This window comes from Staurois parvus, unplaced genomic scaffold (genome assembly GCF_062004578.1).
Source record: "Staurois parvus isolate SC_StPar_1 unplaced genomic scaffold, SC_StPar_1.0 ptg000956l, whole genome shotgun sequence".
Taxonomy (NCBI): domain Eukaryota; kingdom Metazoa; phylum Chordata; class Amphibia; order Anura; family Ranidae; genus Staurois; species Staurois parvus.
In genome coordinates, this window is record NW_028318752.1 from 595,001 (window position 1) to 619,261 (window position 24,261).

At 50.7% G+C, this 24,261-nt stretch overlaps 1 protein-coding gene across 1 annotated transcript in view; it reads right to left on the bottom strand.

Moving 5' to 3' along the window:
* GPATCH4 (G-patch domain containing 4) overlaps nt 1-7,196 on the bottom strand; it is a 16,733-nt gene extending 9,537 nt beyond the window's left edge. The window contains exons 1-6 of the mRNA XM_089657015.1: nt 7,104-7,196; nt 6,547-6,686; nt 4,149-4,222; nt 3,714-3,806; nt 1,714-1,821; nt 362-477 (exon numbers count right to left, since the gene is read on the bottom strand). Of these exons, the coding sequence (XP_089513141.1) occupies nt 362-477; nt 1,714-1,821; nt 3,714-3,806; nt 4,149-4,222; nt 6,547-6,625 (470 nt within the window). The 5' untranslated portion in view covers nt 6,626-6,686; nt 7,104-7,196. The remainder of the gene's footprint in view (nt 1-361; nt 478-1,713; nt 1,822-3,713; nt 3,807-4,148; nt 4,223-6,546; nt 6,687-7,103) is intronic.
* Nucleotides 7,197-24,261: the final 17,065 nt, after the last annotated feature.

Consider the following 24,261-nt stretch of genomic DNA (forward strand, 5'->3'; position numbering starts at 1 on the left):
CAGGAAGGGGGGGGGGGGTAAATGGACTGTAGTGCATTTCTGCAAAAAGCACTTACAAAAAAAAAACTGCATTGGTGTGAAGCAGGCCTTAGCATGACCTAGTTTTAGGGCACACGCACCTTTCTGGCTCAGTTGACCGCTCTCCACTGCACACTGAGATATTGTGCGCTGCCAGGGGCGGGGTCAGCATGAGTCTGATGGACAGGTCCCCCTACCAATCAGAGGAGTGCTGCTTTCTCTTACCACTCCCTTCGCTTTAGTAAAAAGAAAATGAAGGCTGCTTCAAGCTGAACCCTCCCCCCCCCCTGCTGGCCCAATGGGTCAGAAGGGCCGTCTGTACCCCCGATGGGCTCCCACCTACTTGGTAGCTGAAGAAAGATCCAGCTTCTCATCCTCGTCCTCACTGCTGTCTGCAGACGATTCCTCCGACGATTCCTTTTCCACCGGCTGCTCTCCTCCCGATAGCAACGTGGCCGACTGCAAACAGACAACAAAAACTGAACGTCAGGAATCCGCCCCCTCCTTCCAAAAATGGCAGTTGGGAGCCATTGACCTAGACCAGGGGTGTCAAACTGGCGGCCCTCCAGCTGTTGCCAAACTACAAGTCCCATCATGCCTCTGCATTTGAGAGTCATACTTGTAACTATCAATCTTGCATTGCCTCATGGGACTTGTAGTTTGGCAACAGTTGGAGGGCCGCCACTTTGACGCCCGTGCTGTAGGTGATCAGCAACCAAGCAGTATTCGTTCACTTAGTGGCCATAGTCTTCCATATGTTGGTCCTAAGTCCGCCCACCCAACACTGGCAAAGGATGAGCGGAGGAACCTCAGGGGTGTGAAAACCTGAAGCATGCCAAAATTGGCCCAACTATAAAATGTTCTGGTTGGATAACGTTTAACGACCAACCAGAAGCTCCCCTTTTCCCCAAGGACCCCCGCAGTGAGCATCTATAGGACTCAATTGTTGACCAGTCCAGAAAATATCATTTTCTTGGCTTGTCATGTTGATCCTATCATTCAGTATTGTCTAAGTAACACCCCCCTTTCTGAAAATGGCAGTTGGGAGCAGGGGCGGACTGACAACTCATGGGGCTCCTGGCAATAGGAAATCATGGGGCCCCTGTGTCCTCACCCACACTCAAGCCACACCCAAAAAAGCCTATGAAAGGTACCAGGGCTATCTCATGGAGCCCCCTACTGACCCAGGGCCCTCGGGCAGTGCCCGAGTGGATAAATGGTCAGTCCACCCCTGGTTGGGAGCCACTGACCTAGACCAGGGATGTCAAACTGGCGGCCCTCCAGCTGTTGCGAAACTACAAGTCCCATCATGCCTCTGCCTTTGGGGGTCATGCTTGTAACTGTCAATCTTGCAGTGCCTCATGGGACTTTTTAGACCCAGTAGTGTCATCACAGGGTCTCTGTGCTTCTCTATGCAAAGCAGGCAGATCATGGCTGGTGGGAGGGACTGGAAGGGCGCTGTTCATAGCCCAGCACCCTGCCTCAGCACTCCTCTCAAAAGTGGGAGGAGTCATGCAAATATCAAAATGCCTCGATGGGTGGGCGTCAGTCTGGAGGAGGGGGCATTCCTAAGCAGGCTGCATTTACACTGGTTAGAGAGGGTAAACAGAGGCGCAATGCTTGGGAGGGTGTCGGGCACTCGAGCTGCTCACCCTCCGTAACAGATTTTTAAATCAAATCAGATTCGGATCTTACTTTTATAAAGCGACCGTACAGCATGTCCCGATTAGCGAGTGCCTTCCGGGGTTTCTTATTGGTCACCGTGGAATCCTCCTTTGTGACCTTCCTCACCTGAACTCCGTCCTGCCAAACACCATCAATAGAAAAGTAAAAAACACCGGGGGAGGGTAATCATCAAGAAAAAAAAAAAAAAATTAAAAAGTGCCATTTTATTATACAAAAATCCTCCTCTCGGCCCCTCCCCCCCCCATTGTCCAATCTGGGATTTTATTATATAAAAATCACCCCCATTGTCCATATTTAACCACTCGAGGATTTTAGACATGGGGGATGCATCCTAAAAAAAAAAAAAAAAAAAAATTTCCTGGGACGTATCTCTTATGTGACGTCATAATGACAGCCGGGAATTGCTTTGTACTGCACAACAGGAGCCGCTGTCAATATTCTCCTGTGTAGAGTGACACTTGTAGTTTGCTGGTGTCAACAAATGAATACATTGTATCAGTTCTATTGTTACATTGTATTTACGGTCTCATTGAAGTTTACAGTGGGGGGTCTTCAAACTTTCTAAACAAAGGGCCGCTTTGCTGCCCTTTAGAGGGGCCGGACTGTGGCCAGTGGGAGGAACAATGCCCTATCTTTAGTATTACCCCTGGATCACATCTGTGCAGGTGGTGCCTTTCGGTACCCACACAAATACCTGCAGCCGCACCACCCACATGGAGGTAGGCGGGTGCCATTAATTCTGCACGCACAGGAAATCGCAACCATACTGGGAACCTCAGTGCCCGTGCGAACTGCGATTTTCCCAAGGAGTGCAGGGATTTCCTCCCTGAGTGTCCCAGGGCACGGGAGTCCATTGAAATGAATGGGGGTTGTGCCCGCGCAGATCACGGCCACACATATGTGGACTAGGGGTTGGGGCCCCTGGCGTAGGTGCTAGTGGGAGCCACAGTGCCCCTGGCGCTGGTAAAAAAGTAACAATTTCACCTTCTTCCTTGGTGAGTAGGTGGCTACCTATGTTATATATGTGTTTCCACGGTAACAACATTTGTTTTTTTTTTTAGTTTTTCCCCATGGTTGGTGTGAGTGGGAGGAATAGTGCCCCATCATTGGTGTCAGTGGGAGGAATAGCTCCCCATCATTGGTGTCAGTGGGAGGAATAGTTCCCCATCATTGGTGTCAGTGGAAGGAATAGTGTCCCATCATTGATATTAAAAAGAGGAATAGTGCCCCATCATTGGAATCAAAGGTAGGAATAGCGCCCCATCACTGGTGTCAGTGGGAGGAATAGCGCCCCATCATTGGAATCAAAGGTAGGAATAGCGCCCCATCATTGGTGTCAGTGGGAGGAATAGTGCCCCATCATTTGTGTCAGTGGAAGGAATAGTGCCCCATCATTGGTGTCAGTGGCAGGAATAGCGCCCCATCATTGGTGCCAGTGGGAGAAATAGCGCCCCATCATTGGTATTAGTGGGAGGAATAGTGCCCCATCATTGGTGTCAGTGGGAGGAATAGTGCCCCATCATTGGTGTCAGTGGGAGGAATAGTGCCCCATCATTGGTGTCAGTGGGAGGAATAGTGCCCCATCATTGGTGTCAGTGGGAGGAATAGTGCCCCATCATTGGTGCCAGTGGGAGGAATAGCTCCCCATCATTGGTGCCAGTGGGAGGAATAGTGCCCCATCATTGGTGTCAGTGGGAGGAATAGTGCCCCATCATTGGTGTCAGTGGGAGGAATAGTGCCCCATCATTGGTGTCAGTGGGAGGAATAGTGCCCCATCATTGGTGTCAGTGGGAGGAATAGTGCCCCATCATTGGTGTCAGTGGGAGGAATAGTGCCCCATCATTGGTGTCAGTGGGAGGAATAGTGCCCCATCATTGGTGTCAGTGGGAGGAATAGTGCCCCATCATTGGTGTCAGTGGGAGAAATAGTGCCCCATCATTGGAATCAAAGGTAGGACTAGTGCCCCATCATTGGTGTCAGTGGGAGGAATGTACTTAGTGACTCCTTACCTGATCTGGCTCCACCGAGATGCTGGAGGCGGTTTTGTTGAAGACGTGATCCCACCAGTGGAAGGTAAACTGCTCAGCAGAATTGTGCCCCACCTACAGGCAGAAATCCAACACCACAGCATCATGTGACCTAGTTATGTATTCATTCATCTTTCATTCATCATTTAGAAGTAGCCCGGTCTGTCTTTGTATTGGCCTCCTCTAGTCCCAGGACAGGGAGAGGGAGGGGCAATGCACACAGAGCTGGCCAACAGCAAGGGAAGGCATACAGCTGCCGTCTCCTTCCCTAGCCAATCACAGGGTGGGGGCGGTTCCTGACCAAGCTGTACTGCCTAACTGAAGTAGAAAAAAGCGAGGTCAGAGGCTGGCTGCATTGTGCAGGATGTGGATGAGGAAGCTGGCTGAACGGACTGACAACACGTATGGATCCCTTACCCCCGCCGTGTCACACTTCACTTTGACTTTAATTGCCTCTGAAATGCCGCTTTCCTTCTTGCCGAGACCTTTCCCTAAAAAAAAAAAAAAAACACGCAAAAGAGATACAAAGTCAAACATTACTGATGACCCCAAAATACACAAATATATAATAGAATAATAAGCCACGACTTCACTGTGTGGTGACAACAACAGTAGATGAAAATACGGATTCACCTTGCAGTAGTCACCGGTCCTTTTTCCCAACTATGTGAATCCGAAGTGGAGTCTGCCTGTATTTTGCCTTCCCAGCTTCCTCTCTCTCCGTCTTCAACATGCTAATGAAACCTGCGTACGTTACATCCCTTATTATAAATCCAGTGACGTCATCACTGGGTCTCTGTGTTTCTCTATGCAATGCAGGCAGATCATGGCTGGTGGGAGGGGGAGAGGCGGTGCAAAGCGTCCTGAAAACATCACAGCACCCTGCCTAGGTACTCCTCTTAAAGTGGAACTTCAATCTCTCAAACTTTGACTATTTGTAATCTTTATGCTGCTGGATTAGTAAATAAATAGGAAATCATATCATATTTAATGTTTTTTTTATTTTTTGGGGGCTTTTTTCCATTTTTAAAACATTTCTTCAGTTACTTCCTGGTTTCTAGGCCTAGCCAAATGATGTCATATATGCCAAGGGTCTTCTGGAGGAGTTTTCTCAGCTAAGCACACCCTCTTGTCTGCATTCCTGACCTAAGGGCAGATGGATTCCAGGAACTAAGTGCTAAATGAATCATCTGCCCTTACTCAAGATGGCCACCGCCAGAAATGATGGGGGGGGGGGGGTGTTATTCAAATATTTAAAATATAACCTGGAGACATGGATGGACGAGTGTGTGCTCTGCATATTAAACATGGATGAAATGGGCCTTTTGGTTTGTGGTGCGCAGCTGCAGTGCAGTTCCCCTTTAAGAGCCTTTGGCCCTGATGTAATGGGAGGAGTTATGCAAATGTCAGAATGTCTTAATGGGTGGGTGTCAATCTGGAGGAGTGGGCGTTCCTAGGCAGGCTAGGTAACGCCGAGCCTCTGTGATTGAAAGAACTGAAAATAAAAGGGGCGGGGCTAGGGAAGGTAAGGCTGGGGAGGAAAGAGCTAGATTATGCTGGACGTCATGCCTGGATCTAGGGGGGGGGGGGTTGCTAGGGTGGGCTATGCACCCCAGATATCCAGATATTAGTTGTGCCCCCCCTCCATCTTTGACAGTGCATCCAACTGATTCATGAGACTTGATGGAAAAGGGGGCACTCTGAGGGGCGCAGTGGATGCAAAGGGGCACTCTGATGGGGGGCTGATGCAAGGGGGCACTCTGATGGGGGGCTGATGCAAGGGGGCACTCTGATGGGGGGCTGATGCAAGGGGGCACTCTGAGGGGCGTAGTGGATGCAAGGGGGCACTCTGAGGGGCGTAGTGGATGCAAGGGGGCACTCTGAGGGGCGTAGTGGATGCAAGGGGGCACTCTGAGGGGCGTAGTGGATGCAAGGGGGCACTCTGAGGGGCGTAGTGGATGCAAGGGGGCACTCTGAGGGGCGTAGTGGATGCAAGGGGGCACTCTGAGGGGCGTAGTGGATGCAAGGGGGCACTCTGAGGGGCGTAGTGGATGCAAGGGGGCACTCTGAGGGGCGTAGTGGATGCAAGGGGGCACTCTGATGGGGGGCTGATGCAAGGGGGCACTCTGAGGGGCGTAGTGGATGCAAGGGGGCACTCTGAGGGGCGTAGTGGATGCAAGGGGGCACTCTGAGGGGCGTAGTGGATGCAAGGGGGCACTCTGAGGGGCGTAGTAGATGCAAGGGGGCACTCTGAGGGGCGTAGTGGATGCAAGGGGGCACTCTGAGGGGCGTAGTGGATGCAAGGGGGCACTCTGAGGGGCGTAGTGGATGCAAGGGGGCACTCTGAGGGGCGTAGTGGATGCAAGGGGGCACTCTGAGGGGCGTAGTGGATGCAAGGGGGCACTCTGAGGGGCGTAGTGGATGCAAGGGGGCACTCTGAGGGGGGCTGATGCAAGTGGGGCGCAGTGGATGCACGGCAAACAAACGAGAGGTTCCCCCAAACTTATAATAGAAATTTGTTGCCTATAAAGTCCCATGATATTGGGGGGGGGGAATCTATTTGTATATTTTCGCAGCTGACGCGAGGGGGCCCTATGGTGGGGGCGCAGCTGACGTGAGGGGGCCCTATGATGAGGATCCCCAATGTGTTCCCTCTGGGTTGTGACTCCGTGATACAAAAGCGTGCTGACTGAACAGGGGACTCGGGTTCTATGCATCTGTCACACTATTGACATTCCGCCCCCCGACTTATGTACTGCACCCCCACATCAGATCCGGCCCTCCTGGACACCCTCCAGCCAGGATAATCTAATACCTTCAGTCCAGCCGTGTCTCTGCATCTGCTCCTCCGCAAATCTCATGCCTTGGCTTTTAACGCTTGATGTCCCGGCCATGGCGGGGGAAGGTGTCCTGTCCCTCTGATGGACGTCTGTGGCCCCTCCTGGGTCTTATACACTGAAAAGGAAAGATCAGAAAAAAGTGAACTTGGCACAGGGATGGTGGGAACCCCTCATAATGGGCACAGCGGGTGTACAGACCCGGGAACTCGGCACAGGGATGGTGGGAACCCCTCATAATGGGCACAGCGGGTGTACAGACCCGGGAACTCAGCACAGGGATGGTGGGAACCCCTCATAATGGGCACAGGGGGTGTACAGACCCGGGAACTCAGCACAGGGATGGTGGGAACCCCTCATAATGGGCCCCTGTGCCTGGTATGGATGCATGTTGTAAGGTGCTGCAGCATATGCAGGTGCTATAATAATATAAACTAACACATCCCGGGTGCAGAGGGATCCATCAATAAACACACATGACAGGCAGGGCACCAGATCCGAGCTGTGATGAGGATCAGGGACGGGACACACTCACCCGATCGCATCTACGGGACACACACTGAGCATGCTGCGCTCCATGGACAGCGCCATCTTCCCGGTGACGTCATGCCACAGAGCCTGACAGCTGGGGACAGAGCGTCTACACAAGGCACAGCGCCCTCTCTGGAGGGAGGCTGAATGACGAGATGAAAAAGCTACATTTGTATATTATTATTATACAGAATATAAAACTGAAACAAATACAATGTACACGGCTCAGAAAAATTAAAGGAAGACTTTTTATTCTGAGTATAGCATCAAGTCAATGAAAATCATATTTTTATTCATATTAACTGGGGGGAAAAAAATATAAATATATATATATATATATATATATATACACCCTACAGAGGTTGCACAGGCAGTCCGACTCCTCCAGGATGGCATATCAATACGTGCCATTGCCAGAAGGTTTGCTGTGTCTCCCAGCACAGTCTCAAGAGCATGGAGGAGATTCCAGGAGACAGGCAGTTCCTCTAGGAGGGCTGGACAGGGCAGTAGAAGGTCCTTAACCCATCAGTAGGACCGGTATCTGCTCCTTTGTGCAAGGAGGAACAGGATGGGCACTGCCAGAGCCCTACAAAATGACCTCCAGCAGGCCACTGGTGTGAATGTCTCTGACCAAACAATCAGAAACAGACTTCATGAGGGAGGCCTGAGGGCCCGACGTCCTCTAGTGGGCCCTGTGCTCACTGCCCGGCACCATAGAGCTGGATTGGCATTTGCCATTGAACACCAGAATTGGCAGGTCCACCACTGGCACCCTGTGCTTTTCACAGATGAGAGCAGGTTCCCCCTGAGCACATGTGACAGACGTGAAAGGGTATGGAGAAGCCGTGGAGAACGTTCTGCTGCCTGTAACATGGTTCAGCATGACCGTGTTGGTGGTGGGTCAGTGATGGTCTGGGGAGGCATATCCATGGAGGGACGCACAGACCTCTACAGGCTAGACAATGGCACCGTGACTGCCATTCGATATCAGGATGAAATCCTTGGACCCATTGTCAGACCTTACGCTGGTGCAGTGGGTCCTGGGTTCCTCCTGGTGCAGTGGGTCCTGGGTTCCTCCTGGTGCAGTGGGTCCTGGGTTCCTCCTGGTGCAGTGGGTCCCGGGTTCCTCCTGGTGCGGTGGGTCCTGGGTTCCTCCTGGTGCACGACAATGCCCGGCCTCATGTGGGGAGAGTATGCAGGCAGTTCCTGGAGGATGAAGGAATTGATACCATTGAATGGCCCCCACGCTCGCCTGACCTAAATCCAATAGAACACCTCTGGAATGTCATGTTTCGGTCCATCCGATGCCGCCAGGTTGCACCTCAGACTGTCCAGGAGCTCAGTGATGCCCTGGTCCAGATCTGGGAGGAAATCCCCCAGGACACCATCCGTGGTCTCTTTAGGAGCCTCCCCTGACGTTGTCAGGCACGCATACAAGCACGTGGGGGCCACACAAACTACTGAGGACCATTCTGAGTTGCTGCAATGATATATCAGCAAAATGGACTCGCCTGCTGCATCATTGTTTCACTTTGATTTTCGGGGTGTCTTTGGATTCAGTCCTCTGTAGGTCGATCATTTTCATTTCCATCAAATGATGGGGCATCCTTAAATTTTTGTTAGATGGTGGCTATGTGCATTCGCAATGATTCAGTTGTAGGAACGTAGCCAACCTGTCTTGGTCCCACTGTATGTAGGAACGTAACTATCCTGTCTTGGTCCCACTGTATGTAGGAACGCACTGTATGTAGGAACGTAGCCAACCTGTCTTGGTCCTACTGTATGTAGCCAACCTGTCTTGGTCCTACTGTATGTAGGAACGTAGCCAACCTATCTTGGTCCCACTGTATGTAGGAACGTAGCCAACCTGTCTTGGTCCCACTGTATGTAGGAACGTAGCCAACCTGTCTTGGCCCCACTGTATGTAAGAACGTAGCCAACCTGTCTTGGTCCCACTGTATGTAGGAAAGCACTGTATGTAGGAACGTAGCCAACCTGTCTTGGTCACACTGTATGTAAGAACATAGCCAACCTGTCTTGGTCCCACTGTATGTAGGAAAGCACTGTATGTAGGAACGTAGCCAACCTGTCTTGGTCACACTGTATGTAGGAACATAGCCAACCTGTCTTGGTCCCACTGTATGTAGGAACGTAGCAAACCTGTCTTGGTCACACTGTATGTAGGAACGTAGCCAACCTGTCTTGGTCACACTGTATGTAGGAACGTAGCCAACCTGTCTTGGTCCCACTGTATGTAAGAACGTAGCCAACCTGTCTTGGTCCCACTGTATGTAGGAACGTAGCCAACCTGTCTTGGTCCCACTGTATGTAGGAACGTAGCCAACCTGTCTTGGTCACAATGTATGTAGGAACGTAGCTAACCTGTCTTGGTCACACTGTATGTAAGAACGTAGCCAACCTGTCTTGGTCACACTGTATGTAGGAACGTAGCCAACCTGTCTTGGTCTCGCTGTATGTAGCCAACTTGTCTTGGTCACACTGTACGTAGGAAAGCACTGTATGTAGGAACATAGCCACCTTGTCTTGGTCCCACTGTATGTAGGAACGTAGCCACCTTGTCTTGGTCCCACTGTATGTAGGAACGTAGCCACCTTGTCTTGGTCCCACTGTATGTAGGAACGTAGCCACCTTGTCTTGGTCCCACTGTATGTAGGAACGTAGCCAACCTGTCTTGGTCTCGCTGTATGTAGCCAACCTGTCTTGGTCCCACTATATGTAGAAAAGCACTGTATGTAGGAACGTAGCCACCTTGTCTTGGTCCCACTGTATGTAGGAACGTAGCCACCTTGTCTTGGTCCCACTGTATGTAGGAACGTAGCCACCTTGTCTTGGTCCCACTGTATGTAGGAACGTAGCCACCTTGTCTTGGTCCCACTGTATGTAGGAACGTAGCCACCTTGTCTTGGTCCCACTGTATGTAGGAACGTAGCCACCTTGTCTTGGTCCCACTGTATGTAGGAATGTAGCCAACCTGTCTTGGTCTCGCTGTATGTAAGAACGTAGCCAACCTGTCTTGGTCTTGCTGTATGTAGCCAACCTTTCTTGGTCCCACTATATGTAGAAAAGCACTGTATGTAGGAACGTAGCCACCTTGTCTTGGTCGCTTCTGAGATAGACTATGAGCTATGGGATTTGTGGTGTTCATAGAGCAGTGCACATGATGGCAACTAACATGCACTGCTCATTCCAAACAAACAATTGTGAGGGGGAAAAGGAGAAGTTTGCTTTCTCATGGAGGACATTACAAAGAGGCAGAAAAACACAGTATGAAACTGTTTCATGAAAAACAGATTACAGGACCATAATGCAGTGGATGTGTATGGATTCTTTTTTGAATAATAGAAATATTGTTTTATTGTCACTTTAAGAGGAAAAAGTCTGGGGAAAAAAACGAATGCAGCCACCACATCGAAGGACCGGTAATTTGCAATTTTTTTTTGTTTTTAGATTTAGACATTTTTTGGCTTTTAGATGGTGTTTTTATTTTTCAGACGGTGGTCCCTGAGGAGCGATGCCTGATGGCAATGATCAGAGGGTAGAGTTCCATCTACAGATACCCCCAGAAAGGCGCGCAGCATCGAAGGATGTAACCCAGTTTTCATTCGTTCAAAGCAGAGCAGCGTCCCTCGTTAAAGTAATTAGGAGACTTCAGGACGCTGTCATCTCCGGGGGGGGGGGGGGGGGGCACTGCGGGAGGCAATTGGTGTCAGCACCCTCCTGTCACATCATTACCGTGGCAGGGACGCAGAATAGACATATACGTGTCCTTAATGAATTATAAATTTTAGATAGCGAGCTGCTCCCCTGTGGTCGATGAAAGCGGCAGATCGCAAAGGGTGACATTTAGCATTTAAAAAATTATTTTAAAAAAAATCAGGAGATTGCGCCGGGTTTAAAATAAAGTACAGAGACGTGCGTTTTACCGATAAGGTCCCAATTTTTGCCATTTTCACCCAGCAGCCAATCACAGAGCTCACATCCTGCTAGGGTACAATGTAACACAGGAGAGGAGGCTGGAGGTACTGCAGTCTAGCGATAGGGGGCAGCAGTGAGCTGCCATGGAATCAGATTGCTGCACACTCTTCATTCTGAGTCTGTTACTCATCCGGGACCCTAAACCCCGAACCGGAAATGTCCTGTATTGCAGCTTACCAATCATTAGATGTAGCGGCTGCATTCGTTTTCTTTTTTAAGGCTTTTTTTCCCTCTGTATTCACCTGGTAATCTGGCCAGCAACACAACTGCATTAGAGCGCCCCCACTCTGGATGAAGCCAGTAACACCCCTCCTGTATTAGAGCGCCCCCACTCTGGATGAAGTCAGTAACACACCTCTTGTATTAGAGCGCCCCCACTCTGGATGAAGCCAGTAACACACCTCCTGTATTAGAGCGCCCCCACTCTGGATGAAGTCAGTAACACACCTCTTGTATTAGAGCGCCCCCACTCTGGATGAAGCCAGTAACACTCCTCCTGTATTAGAGCGCCCCCACTCTGGATGAAGCCAGTAACACACCTCCTGTATTAGAGCGCCCCCACTCTGGATGAAGTCAGTAACACACCTCTTGTATTAGAGCGCCCCACTCTGGATGAAGCCAGTAACACCCCTCCTGTATTAGAGCGCCCCCACTCTGGATGAAGTCAGTAACACACCTCTTGTATTAGAGCGCCCCACTCTGGATGAAGCTGGTAACACTCCTCCTGTATTAGAGCGCCCCCACTCTGGATGAAGTCAGTAACACACCTCTTGTATTAGAGCGCCCCCACTCTGGATGAAGCCAGTAACACACCTCCTGTATTAGAGCGCCCCCACTCTGGATGAAGTCAGTAACACACCTCTTGTATTAGAGCGCCCCACTCTGGATGAAGCCAGTAACACACCTCCTGTATTAGAGCGCCCCCACTCTGGCTGAAGTCAGCAACGCACCTCCTGTATTAGAGCGCCCCCACTCTAGATGAAGCCAGTAACACTCCTCCTGTATTAGAGCGCCCCCACTCAGCCAACAAACAACCGTGTTAGAGCGCCCCCACTCTGGACATTGCCAGTAACACCCCTCCTGTATTAGAGCGCCCCCACTCTGGATGAAGCCGGTAACACCCCTCCTGTATTAGAGCGCCCCCACTCTGGATGAAGTCAGTAACACCCCTCCTGTATTAGAGCGCCCCCACTCTGGATGAAGTCAGTAACACACCTCTTGTATTAGAGCGCCCCACTCTGGATGAAGCCAGTAACACACCTCCTGTATTAGAGCGCCCCACTCTGGATGAAGCCGGTAATGCACCTCCTGTATTAGAGCGCCCCCACTCTGGATGAAGCCAGTAACACAACTCCTGTAATAGAGCGCCCCCACTCTGGATGAAGCCACTAACACACCTCCTGTAATAGAGTGGGAGAGATCTACTGTTGAGGGAGGGGTCTATTGTTGCTGGTGGGGGTCTATTACTCCAGGATGGATCTGTTGTTGCTGTGGGGCATTTTGCTGCAGGGGGGTCTGTTGTTGTTGGGGGATCTATTATTACTGGCTGCAGGGGATCTATTGTGCTGCTCTTCTTGTTATCATTAAATCCCATACGAATTTACTTTGCACCACAAAACAATTCTTGTTTCTGTTTTCTCTACAATGGACAGTACCGGGAGGTGGATAGTAAGTGGGTGGAGCCAAGGAACGGCGCTCAGAGGTGGGAGTACCTGCACCTATTCTCTGAGGGAAAAAAAGCCCTGATTATAAGTGTAGCTGTACCTTGAAGAGAGCAAAGTGCATCAGCATTTGTCATCCAAAAGAATTCCACCCGAAACCCCAAACAGATTCCTCCCTGTCTTTACTGTTTCAGCTGAGCTACCTCTGTCGCCGGCTGTATTATTCCTGAGTAATACAGCCTGACCTGCATAGTGCTGCCTCTAGTGGATGCTTAGTGTTACTGAACCCACAACAGTCCAATCAGTCTGTAGATGCAGTAAAGCATGCTTGTTATACTCACTGTGGAACCTAAGGGGTTCATCCTCTGCATTATGTAAAAAGGCTGTTTGATCCTGTCTTCTCCCTTTTTCAAACGACCACCTCTTATTTTCTGATAAGACAGACTGAACCGTAGGCCTTTTGTACATGCTCAGGTTGGTATGTATTGCTAGAGAGGTGTTTTGGGGGTTTTTTACTTCGGAAAGTGCATGTGATCAGCACAGGGCCAATCAGCACTGTCCAGACAGAGGCCAGGGGTTCCGCATCTTCCGAGAGCTTAAAGAAAACTACTCCTACAAGCTTTAACCAGTGCTCTGCTGGACACTGATAGAAGGCACAAGACCGCTTTATACTGATGATGAGAAAAGGTATTTAGCAGTTTATATTTACTAAAATATTTGCATTTCCATGTTCTGTGTAATGTGGGAGAGCAGATATAGTGAATGCAGGGTCCGGGGAGAGCAGAAATAGTGAATGCGGGGTCCGGGGAGACCAGATATAGTGAATGCAGAGTCCGGGGAGACCAGATATAGTGAATGCAGGGTCCAGGGAGACCAGATATAGTGAATGCGGGGTCCGGGGAGAGCGGATATAGTGAATGCGGGGTCCGGGGAGAGCAGATATAGTGAATGCAGGGTCCGGGGAGACCAGATATAGTGAATGCGGGGTCCGGGGAGAGCGGATATAGTGAATGCGGGGTCCGGGGAGAGCAGATATAGTGAATACGGGGTCCGGGGAGAGCAGATATAGTGAATGTGGGGTCCGGGGAGAGCAGATATAGTGAATGCAGGGTCCTGGGTGACCGGATATAGTGAATGAGGGGTCCGGGGAGAGCGGATATAGTGAATGCAGGGTCCGGGGAGAGCGGATATAGTGAATGCAGGGTCCGGGGAGAGCGGATATAGGGAATGCAGGGTCCGGGGAGAGCGGATATAGTGAATGCGGGGTCCGGGGAGACCGGATATAGTGAATGCAGGGTCCGGGAGAGCAGATATAGTGAATGCAGGGTCTGGGGAGAGCGGATATAGTGAATGCGGGGTCCAGGGAGACCGGATATAGTGAATGCAGGGTCCGGGGAGAGCGGATATAGTGAATGCAGGGTCCGGGGAGAGCAGATATAGTGAATACAGGGTCCTGGGTGACCGGATATAGTGAATGCAGGGTCCGGGGAGAGCGGATATAGTGAATGCGGGGTCCGGGGAGAGCGGATATAGTGAATGCAGGGTCCGGGGAGAGCGGATATAGTGAATGCAGGGTCTGGGGAGACCGGATATAGTGAATGCAGGGTCCGGGGAGAGCGGATATAGTGAATGCAGGGTCCGGGGAGAGCAGATATAGTGAATACAGGGTCCTGGGTGACCGGATATAGTGAATGCGGGGTCCGGGGAGAGCGGATATAGTGAATGCAGGGTCCGGGGAGAGCGGATATAGTGAATGCAGGGTCTGGGGAGACCAGATATAGTGAATGCAGGGTCCGGGGAGAGCGGATATAGTGAATGCAGGGTCCGGGGAGCGCAGATATAGTGAATACAGGGTCCTGGGTGACCGGATATAGTGAATGCGGGGTCCGGGGAGAGTGGATATAGTGAATGCAGGGTCTGGGGAGACCAGATATAGTGAATGCAGGGTCCGGGGAGAGCAGATATAGTGAATGCAGGGTCTGGGGAGAGCGGATATAGTGAATGCGGGGTCCGGGGAGAGCGGATATAGTGAATGCAGGGTCCTGGGTGACCGGATATAGTGAATGCGGGGTCCGGGGAGAGTGGATATAGAGAATGCAGGGTCTGGGGAGACCACATATAGTGAATGCAGGGTCCGGGAAGAGCGGATATAGGGAATGCAGGGTCCGGGGAGAGCGGATATAGTGAATGCAGGGTCTGGGGAGAGCGGATATAGCGAATGCAGGGTCCGGGGAGACTGGATATAGTGAATGCAGGTTCCGGGGAGACAGGATATAGTGAATGCAGGGTCCGGGGAGAGCGGATATAGTGAATGCAGGGTCCAGGGAGAGCGGATATAGTGAATGCAGGGTCCGGGGAGAGCAGATATAGTGAATGAGGGGTCCGGGGAGAGCGGATATAGTGAATGCGGGTCCGGGGAGAGCGGATATAGTGAATGCGGGGTCCGGGGAGACCAGATATAGTGAATGCAGGGTCTGGGGAGAGCAGATATTGTGAATGCGGGGTCCGGGGAGAGTGGATATAGTGAATGCGGGGTCTGGGGAGACCAGATATAGTGAATGCAGGGTCCGGGGAGAGCAGATATAGTGAATGCAGGGTCTGGGGAGAGCGGATATAGTGAATGCGGGGTCCGGGGAGAGCGGATATAGTGAATACAGGGTCCTGGGTGACCGGATATAGTGAATGCGGGGTCCGGGGAGAGCGGATATAGAGAATGCAGGGTCTGGGGAGACCACATATAGTGAATGCAGGGTCCGGGGAGAGCGGATATAGGGAATGCAGGGTCCGGGGAGAGCGGATATAGTGAATGCAGGGTCCGGGGAGACCGGATATAGTGAATGCAGGGTCCGGGGAGACCGGATATAGTGAATGCAGGGTCCGGGGAGACAGGATATAGTGAATGCAGGGTCCGGGGAGAGCGGATATAGTGAATGCAGGGTCCGGGGAGAGCAGATATAGTGAATGAGGGGTCCGGGGAGAGCGGATATAGTGAATGCGGGTCCGGGGAGACCGGATATAGTGAATGCGGGGTCCGGGGAGACCAGATATAGTGAATGCAGGGTCTGGGGAGAGCAGATATTGTGAATGCGGGGTCCGGGGAGAGTGGATATAGTGAATGCGGGGTCTGGGGAGACCAGATATAGTAAATGCAGGGTCCGGGGAGAGCAGATATAGTGAATGCAGGGTCCGGGGAGACCAGATATACTGAATGCAGGGTCCGGGGAGAGCGGATATAGTGAATGCAGGGTCCAGGGAGAGCGGATATAGTGAATGCAGGGTCAAGGGAGAGCGGATATAGTGAATGCAGGGTCCGGGGAGAGCAGATATAGTGAATGCAGGGTCCGGGGAGAGTAGATATAGTGAATGCAGGGTCCGGGGAGAGCAGATATAGTGAATGCAGGGTCCAGGGAGACCAGATATAGTGAATGCAGGGTCCGGGGAGACCAGATATACTGAATGCAGGGTCCGGGGAGACCAGATATACTGAATGCGGGGTCCGGGGAGAGTGGATATAGTGAATGCAGGGTCCGGGGAGACCAGATATACTGAATGCAGGGTCCGGGGTTTAGTAACACTTTAATAGAAAAATATTACATTTGTAGAGCACAAAAGATATGTTGTGCAATCAAAACATTTCAATTCCACCCCGAATGAGGGAAAAAAAAAATCAGTTCAACAAAATAAAAAGATTGCAATTTTTTTAAAATGAGAAATAATACCGAGCCCACTGAGCCATGAAGCGCAGTCAGCATCCTGGCTGAACAAGGTCACAGCCAATGAAAAGCCCAGATAACGTCATACCTTTTTTTTTAATAACAAAAAATGGCCCCAATTGTTGCGTCAGCTGGGGAGCCGTGGCCCTGGCAGACTGGAGAGAGCGCAAATTGACATTCTGTCTTGCTATAATTACTACCTGAACCCGTTTGATTTCTGCCAGCTTTGAAGTCATTTATAAAAAGGAATATTTATAACGAGCTGTAATTTGGCGTTTGATGTGGGTGACATTTAACGAGTGGCGCCTGGTCTGCGGTGGGAGATAGCGCGGACGGGGGAAATACAAATACGCTAATGTGTTGGGTGATAAAATATAAATTAAACGGAGCCAACGGATAATGAATTATTGGAGGGGAGAGGAGTATAAAATAAGGACGATATCGCTATAGGATGTGTGTTGCGGGGAACGCTGCCTTAAAGGAACACTCCACTAAGAAAAAAGGATGTCAGGCAAATAATAGACTTCGCCTGCTCCTTCCTCTATAACTCTCCTCTCCTGAAATACTCTGCACTGCTGGAGGACTCCGCTCCTTCCTCTATAACTCCTCTCCTGAAATACTCTGCGCTGCTGGAGGACTCCGCTCCTTCCTCTATAACTCTCCTCTCCTGAAATACTCTGCACTGCTGGAGGACTCCGCTCCTTCCTCTATAACTCTCCTCTCCTGAAATACTCTGCTCTGCTGGAGGACTCCGCTCCTTCCTCTAGAACTCTCCTCTCCTGAAATACTCTGCGCCGCTGGAGGACTCCGCTCCTTCCTCTAGAACTCTCCTCTCCTGAAATACTCTGCTCTGCTGGAGGACTCCGCTCCTTCCTCTATAACTCTCCTCTCCTGAAATACTCTGCGCTGCTGGAGGACTCCTCTCCTTCCTCTATAACTCCTCTCCTGAAATACTCTGCTCTGCTGGAGGACTCCGCTCCTTCCTCTATAACTCTCCTCTCCTGAAACACTCTGCGCTGCTGGAGGACTCCGCTCCTTCCTCTATAACTCTCCTCTCCTGAAATACTCTGCGCTGCTGGAGGACTCCGCTCCTTCCTCTATAACTCCTCTCCTGAAATACTCTGCGCTGCTGGAGGACTCCGCTCCTTCCTCTATAACTCCTCTCCTGAAATACTCTGCGCTGCTGGAGGACTCCGCTCCTTCCTCTATAACTCCTCTCCTGAAATACTCTGCGCTGCTGGAGGACTCCGCTCCTTCCTCTATAACTCTCCTCTCCTGAAATACTCTGCGCTGCTGGAGGACTCCGCTCCTTCCTCTAGAACTCTCCTCTCCTCTCCTGAAATACTCTGCACTGCTGGAGGACTCCGCTCCTTCCTCTATAACTCCTCTCCTGAAATACTCTGCTCTGCTGGAGGACTCCGCTCCTTCCTCTATAACTCCTCTCCTGAAATACTCTGCACTGCCGGAGGACTCCGCTCCTTCCTCTATAACTCTCCTCTCCTGAAATACTCTGCGCTGCTGGAGGACTCCGCTCCTTCCTCTATAACTCTCCTCTCCTGAAATACTCTGCACTGCTGGAGGACTCCGCTCCTTCCTCTATAACTCTCCTCTCCTGAAATACTCTGCGCTGCTGGAGGACTCCGCTCCTTCCTCTATAACTCTCCTCTCCTGAAATACTCTGCGCTGCTGGAGGACTCCGCTCCTTCCTCTATAACTCTCCTCTCCTGAAATACTCTGCGCTGCTGGAGGACTCCGCTCCTTCCTCTATAACTCTCCTCTCCTGAAATACTCTGCGCTGCTGGAGGACTCCGCTCCTTCCTCTATAACTCCTCTCCTGAAATACTCTGCGCTGCTGGAGGACTCCGCTCCTTCCTCTATAACTCTCCTCTCCTGAAATACTCTGCGCTGCTGGAGGACTCCGCTCCTTCCTCTATAACTCCTCTCCTGAAATACTCTGCGCTGCTGGAGGACTCCGCTCCTTCCTCTATAGCTCTCCTCTCCTGAAATACTCTGCGCTGCTGGAGGACTCCGCTCCTTCCTCTATAACTCTCCTCTCCTGAAATACTCTGCGCTGCTGGAGGACTCCTCTCCTTCCTCTATAACTCCTCTCCTGAAATACTCTGCTCTGCTGGAGGACTCCGCTCCTTCCTCTATAACTCTCTTCTCCTGAAACACTCTGCGCTGCTGGAGGACTCCGCTCCTTCCTCTATAACTCTCCTCTCCTGAAACACTCTGCGCTGCTGGAGGACTCCGCTCCTTCCTCTATAACTCTCCTCTCCTGAAATACTCTGCGCTGCTGGAGGACTCCGCTCCTTCCTCTATAACTCTCCTCTTCTGAAATACTCTGCGCTGCTGGAGGACTCCGCTCCTTCCTCTATAACTCCTCTCCTGAAATACTCTGCGCTGCTGGAGGACTCCGCTCCTTCCTCTATAACTCTCCTCTCCTGAAATACTCTGCGCTGCTGGAGGACTCCGCTCCTTCCTCTAGAACTCTCCTCTCCTCTCCTGAAATACTCTGCACTGCTGGAGGACTCCGCTCCTTCCTCTATAACTCCTCTCCTGAAATACTCTGCTCTGCTGGAGGACTCCGCTCCTTCCTCCATAACTCTCCTCTCCTGAAATACTCTGCGCTGCTGGAGGACTCCGCTCCTTCCTCTATAACTCTCCTCTCCTGAAATACTCTGCGCTGCTGGAGGACTCCTCTCCTTCCTCTATAACTCCTCTCCTGAAATACTCTGTGCTGCTGGAGGACTCCGCTCCTTCCTCTATAACTCCTCTCCTGAAATACTCTGTGCTGCTGGAGGACTCCGCTCCTTCCTCTATAACTCTCCTCTCCTGAAATACTCTGCTCTGCTGGAGGACTCCGCTCCTTCCTCTATGACTCTCCTCTCCTGAAATACTCTGCAATGCTGGAGGACTCCGCTCCTTCCTCTATAACTCTCCTCTCCTGAAATACTCTGCACTGCTGGAGGACTCCGCTCCTTCCTCTATAACTCTCCTCTCCTGAAATACTCTGCGCTGCTGGAGGACTCCGCTCCTTCCTCTATAACTCTCCTCTCCTGAAATACTCTGCACTGCTGGAGGACTCCGCTCCGTCCTCTATAACTCCTCTCCTGAAATACTCTGCGCCGCTGGAGGACTCCGCTCCTTCCTCTATAACTCTCCTCTCCTGAAATACTCTGCGCTGCTGGAGGACTCCGCTCCTTCCTCTATAACTCCTCTCCTGAAATACTCTGCACTGCTGGAGGACTCCGCTCCTTCCTCTATAACTCCTCTCCTGAAATACTCTGCTCTGCTGGAGGACTCCGCTCCTTCCTCCATAACTCTCCTCTCCTGAAATACTCTGCGCTGCTGGAGGACTCCGCTCCTTCCTCTATAACTCTCCTCTCCTGAAATACTCTGCTCTGCTGGAGGACTCCGCTCCTTCCTCTATGACTCTCCTCTCCTGAAATACTCTGCAATGCTGGAGGACTCCGCTCCTTCCTCTATAACTCTCCTCTCCTGAAATACTCTGCACTGCTGGAGGACTCCGCTCCTTCCTCTATAACTCCTCTCCTGAAATACTCTGCACTGCTGGAGGACTCCGCTCCTTCCTCTATAACTCTCCTCTCCTGTAATACTCTGCTCTGCTGGAGGACTCCGCCCCTTCCTCTATAACTCCTCTCCTGAAATACTCTGGTCTGCTGGAGGACTCCTCTCCTTCCTCTATAACTCTCCTCTCCTGAAATACTCTGCGCTGCTGGAGGACTCCACTCCTTCCTCTATAACTCCTCTCCAGAAATACTCTGCGCTGCTGGAGGACTCCGCTCCTTCCTCTATAACTCCTCTCCTGAAATACTCTGCGCTGCTGGAGGACTCCGCTCCTTCCTCTATAACTCTCCTCTCCTGAAATACTCTGCGCTGCTGGAGGACTCCGCTCCGTCCTCTATAACTCTCCTCTCCATAAATACTCTGCTCTGCTGGAGGACTCCGCTCCTTCCTCTATAACTCCTCTCCTGAAATACTCTGCGCTGCTGGAGGACTCCGCTCCTTCCTCTATAACTCTCCTCTCCTGAAATACTCTGCACTGCTGGAGGACTCCGCTCCTTTCTCTATAACTCTCCGCTCCTTCCTCTATAACTCCTCTCCTGAAATACTCTGCTCTGCTGGAGGACTCCGCTCCTTTCTCTATAACTCTCCTCTCCTGAAATACTCTGCACTGCTGGAGGACTCCGCTCCTTCCTCTATAACTCTCCTCTCCTGAAATACTCTGCACTGCTGGAGGACTCCGCTCCTTCCTCTATAACTCTCCTCTCCTGAAATACTCTGCGCTGCTGGAGGACTCCGCTCCTTCCTCTATAACTCTCCTCTCCTGAAATACTCTGCACTGCTGGAGGACTCCACTCCTTCCTCTATAACTCTCCTCTCCTGAAATACTCTGCACTGCTGGAGGACTCCGCTCCTTCCTCTATAACTCTCCTCTCCTGAAATACTCTGCTCTGCTGGAGGACTCCACTCCTTCCTCTATAACTCTCCTCTCCTGAAATACTCTGCTCTGCTGGAGGACTCCGCTCCTTCCTCTATAACTCCTCTCCTGAAATACTCTGCGCTGCTGGAGGACTCCGCTCCTTTCTCTATAACTCTCCTCTCCTGAAATACTCTGCACTGCTGGAGGACTCCGCTCCTTCCTCTATAACTCTCCTCTCCTGAAATACTCTGCACTGCTGGAGGACTCCGCTCCTTCCTCTATAACTCTCCTCTCCTGAAATACTCTGCACTGCTGGAGGACTCCGCTCCTTCCTCTATAATTCTCCTCTCCTGAAATACTCTGCACTGCTGGAGGACTCCGCTCCTTCCTCTACAATTGACACTTATCAGAAGGTTCTAGAAATACTTTACGTACGTCTAATGTCTATATTTGAGCTTCTTTTTAATGTAATTATTAAACCAGGAAACCGTCTTGAGAATTTGCCGCGCGCGACATAAAAGGTCCTGCGGCAGACTCTGATGAACGCCGCGCGCCTTTTCATTGTCTAATCATTTAAACATTAAAGGCGCAGTATGCTGTTCTTAGTGAGGATTAAAGAAGTCCAGAGTCCCCCGAAGAAATCCGAATGTCCCAAAGAAATCCGAATGTCCCGAAGAAATCCGAATGTCCCGAAGAAATCCGAATGTCCCGAAGAAATCCGAATGTCCCGAAGAAATCCGAATGTCCCGAAGAAATCCGAATGTCCCGAAGAAATCGGCGTTTCTAAAACAAACGCTGCAGACAAAGACGACAATTTCACATCGTTCTGTGACTCTTCTGATATCCGTTCTCCTGTGGCCGGGATCCTGATTTCCTGAATGACGTTTACTGTGGGTGTTCCCAGCTCCGCCCAGGGGCGGACTGACCATTTGGAAACTCGGGCACAGCCCGAGGGCCGGGGTCAGTAGGGGGCCCCATGAGATGACCCTGGTACCTTTTTCATAGGCTTTTTTGAGTTTGGGCAAGGACACAGGGGCCCCATGATCCCCTATTGCCCGGGGGCCCCATGAGTTGTCAGTCCGCCCCTGGCTCCGCCCTCTGTGGGTCTAAAAAAAAAAAAGGGTCGTGTGAGTTTGGGTTGTCCTTCGGCTTCTGGTACAAAGACGCCCCCATTGTAACATGGAACTCCTCTGGAGACCAGAAACGTGTCCTTATTGTACTATGGAACTCCTCCGGTAACATGGCATACATTGTTGGGTGGAACTCCTCTAGTCATTAACATGGATCTCCCACAGTAGTACGGTATCCCTGTGGTCCCTGGTTACATGTCATTCTTATGGTTACATGGAACTCCTCCTTGTTTTTGGGACACATGTACATGAAAACCTTCATACTGCCAATTACATGGCATTTTCATTGTTCATGGAACCCTTCTGATAATATGGCCACTCTCATTGTACATGGAACTCCTCTGACTGATAACTCGGCACTCTCATTGTACATGGAACTCCTCCTGATAACATGACACTCTCATTATTCATGGAACTCCTCCTGATAACATGACACTCTCATTATTCATGGAACTCCTCCTGATAACATGGCCACTCTCATTGTACATGGAACTCCTCCTGATAACATGGCCACTCTCATTGTACATGGAACTCCTCCTGATAACATGACACTCTCATTGCACATGGAACGCCTCTGACTGATAACACGGCACTCTCATTGTACATGGAACTCCTCCTGATAACATGGCACTCTCATTGTACGTGGAACTCCTCTGACTGATAACACGGCACTCTCATTGTACATGGAACTCCTCCGACTGATAACACGGCACTCTCATTGTACATGGAACTCCTCCGACTGATAACACGGCACTCTCATTGTGCATGGAACTCCTCTGACTGATAACATGGCACTCTCATTGCACATGGAACTCCTCCTGATAACATGGCACTCTCATTGTACGCGGAACTCCTCTGACTGATAACACGGCACTCTTATTGTACATGGAACTCCTCTGACTGATAACACGGCACTCTCATTGTGCATGGAACTCCTCTGACTGATAACATGGCACTCTCATTGCACATGGAACTCCTCTAAGTGATAACGCGGGACTCTCATTGCACATGGAACTCCTCTGACTGATAACATGGCACTCTCATTGTACATGGAACTCCTCCTGATAACATGGCACTCTCATTGCACATGGAACTCCTCTGACTGATAACGCAGCACTCTCATTGCACATGGAACTCCTCCTGATAACATGGCACTCTCATTGCACATGGAACTCCTCCTGATAACATGGCACTCTCATTGCACATGGAACTCCTCCTGATAACACAGCACTCTCATTGTACATGGAACTCCTCTGACTGATAACACGGCACTCTCATTGTACATGGAACTCCTTTGACTGATAACACAGCACTCTCATTGTACATGGAACTCCTCTGACTGATAACATGGCATTCTCATTGTACATGGAACTCCTCCGACTACTAACATGGCACTCTCATTGTATATGGAACTCCTCCAACTACTAACACGACACTCTCATTGTATATGGAACTCCTCCAACTGATAATACGGCACTCTCATTGTACATGGAACTCCTCCGACTGATAATACGGCACTCTCATTGTACATGGAACTCCTCCGACTGATAATACGGCACTCTCATTGTACATGGAACTCCTCCGAATGGTAATACGGCACTCTCATTGTACATGGAACTCCTCCGACTGATAACACGGCACTCTCATTGTACATGGATCTCCTCCTGATAATACAGCACTCTCATTGTATGTGGAACTCCTCTGACTACTAACGCGGCACTCTCATTGTACATGGAACTCCTCCGACTACTAATGCGGCACTCTCATTGTACATGGAACTCCTCCGACTGATAACACAGCACTCTCATTGTACATGGAATTCCTCTGACTGATAACACGGCATTCTCATTGTACATGGAACTAATCTGACTGATAACACGGCACTCTCATTGTACATGGAACTCCTTTGACTGATAACACAGCACTCTCATTGTACATGGAACTCCTCTGACTGATAACATGGCATTCTCATTGTACATGGAACTCCTCCGACTACTAACATGGCACTCTCATTGTATATGGAACTCCTCCAACTACTAACACGACACTCTCATTGTATATGGAACTCCTCCAACTGATAATACGGCACTCTCATTGTACATGGAACTCCTCCGACTGATAATACGGCACTCTCATTGTACATGGAACTCCTCCGACTGATAATACGGCACTCTCATTGTACATGGAACTCCTCCGAATGGTAATACAGCACTCT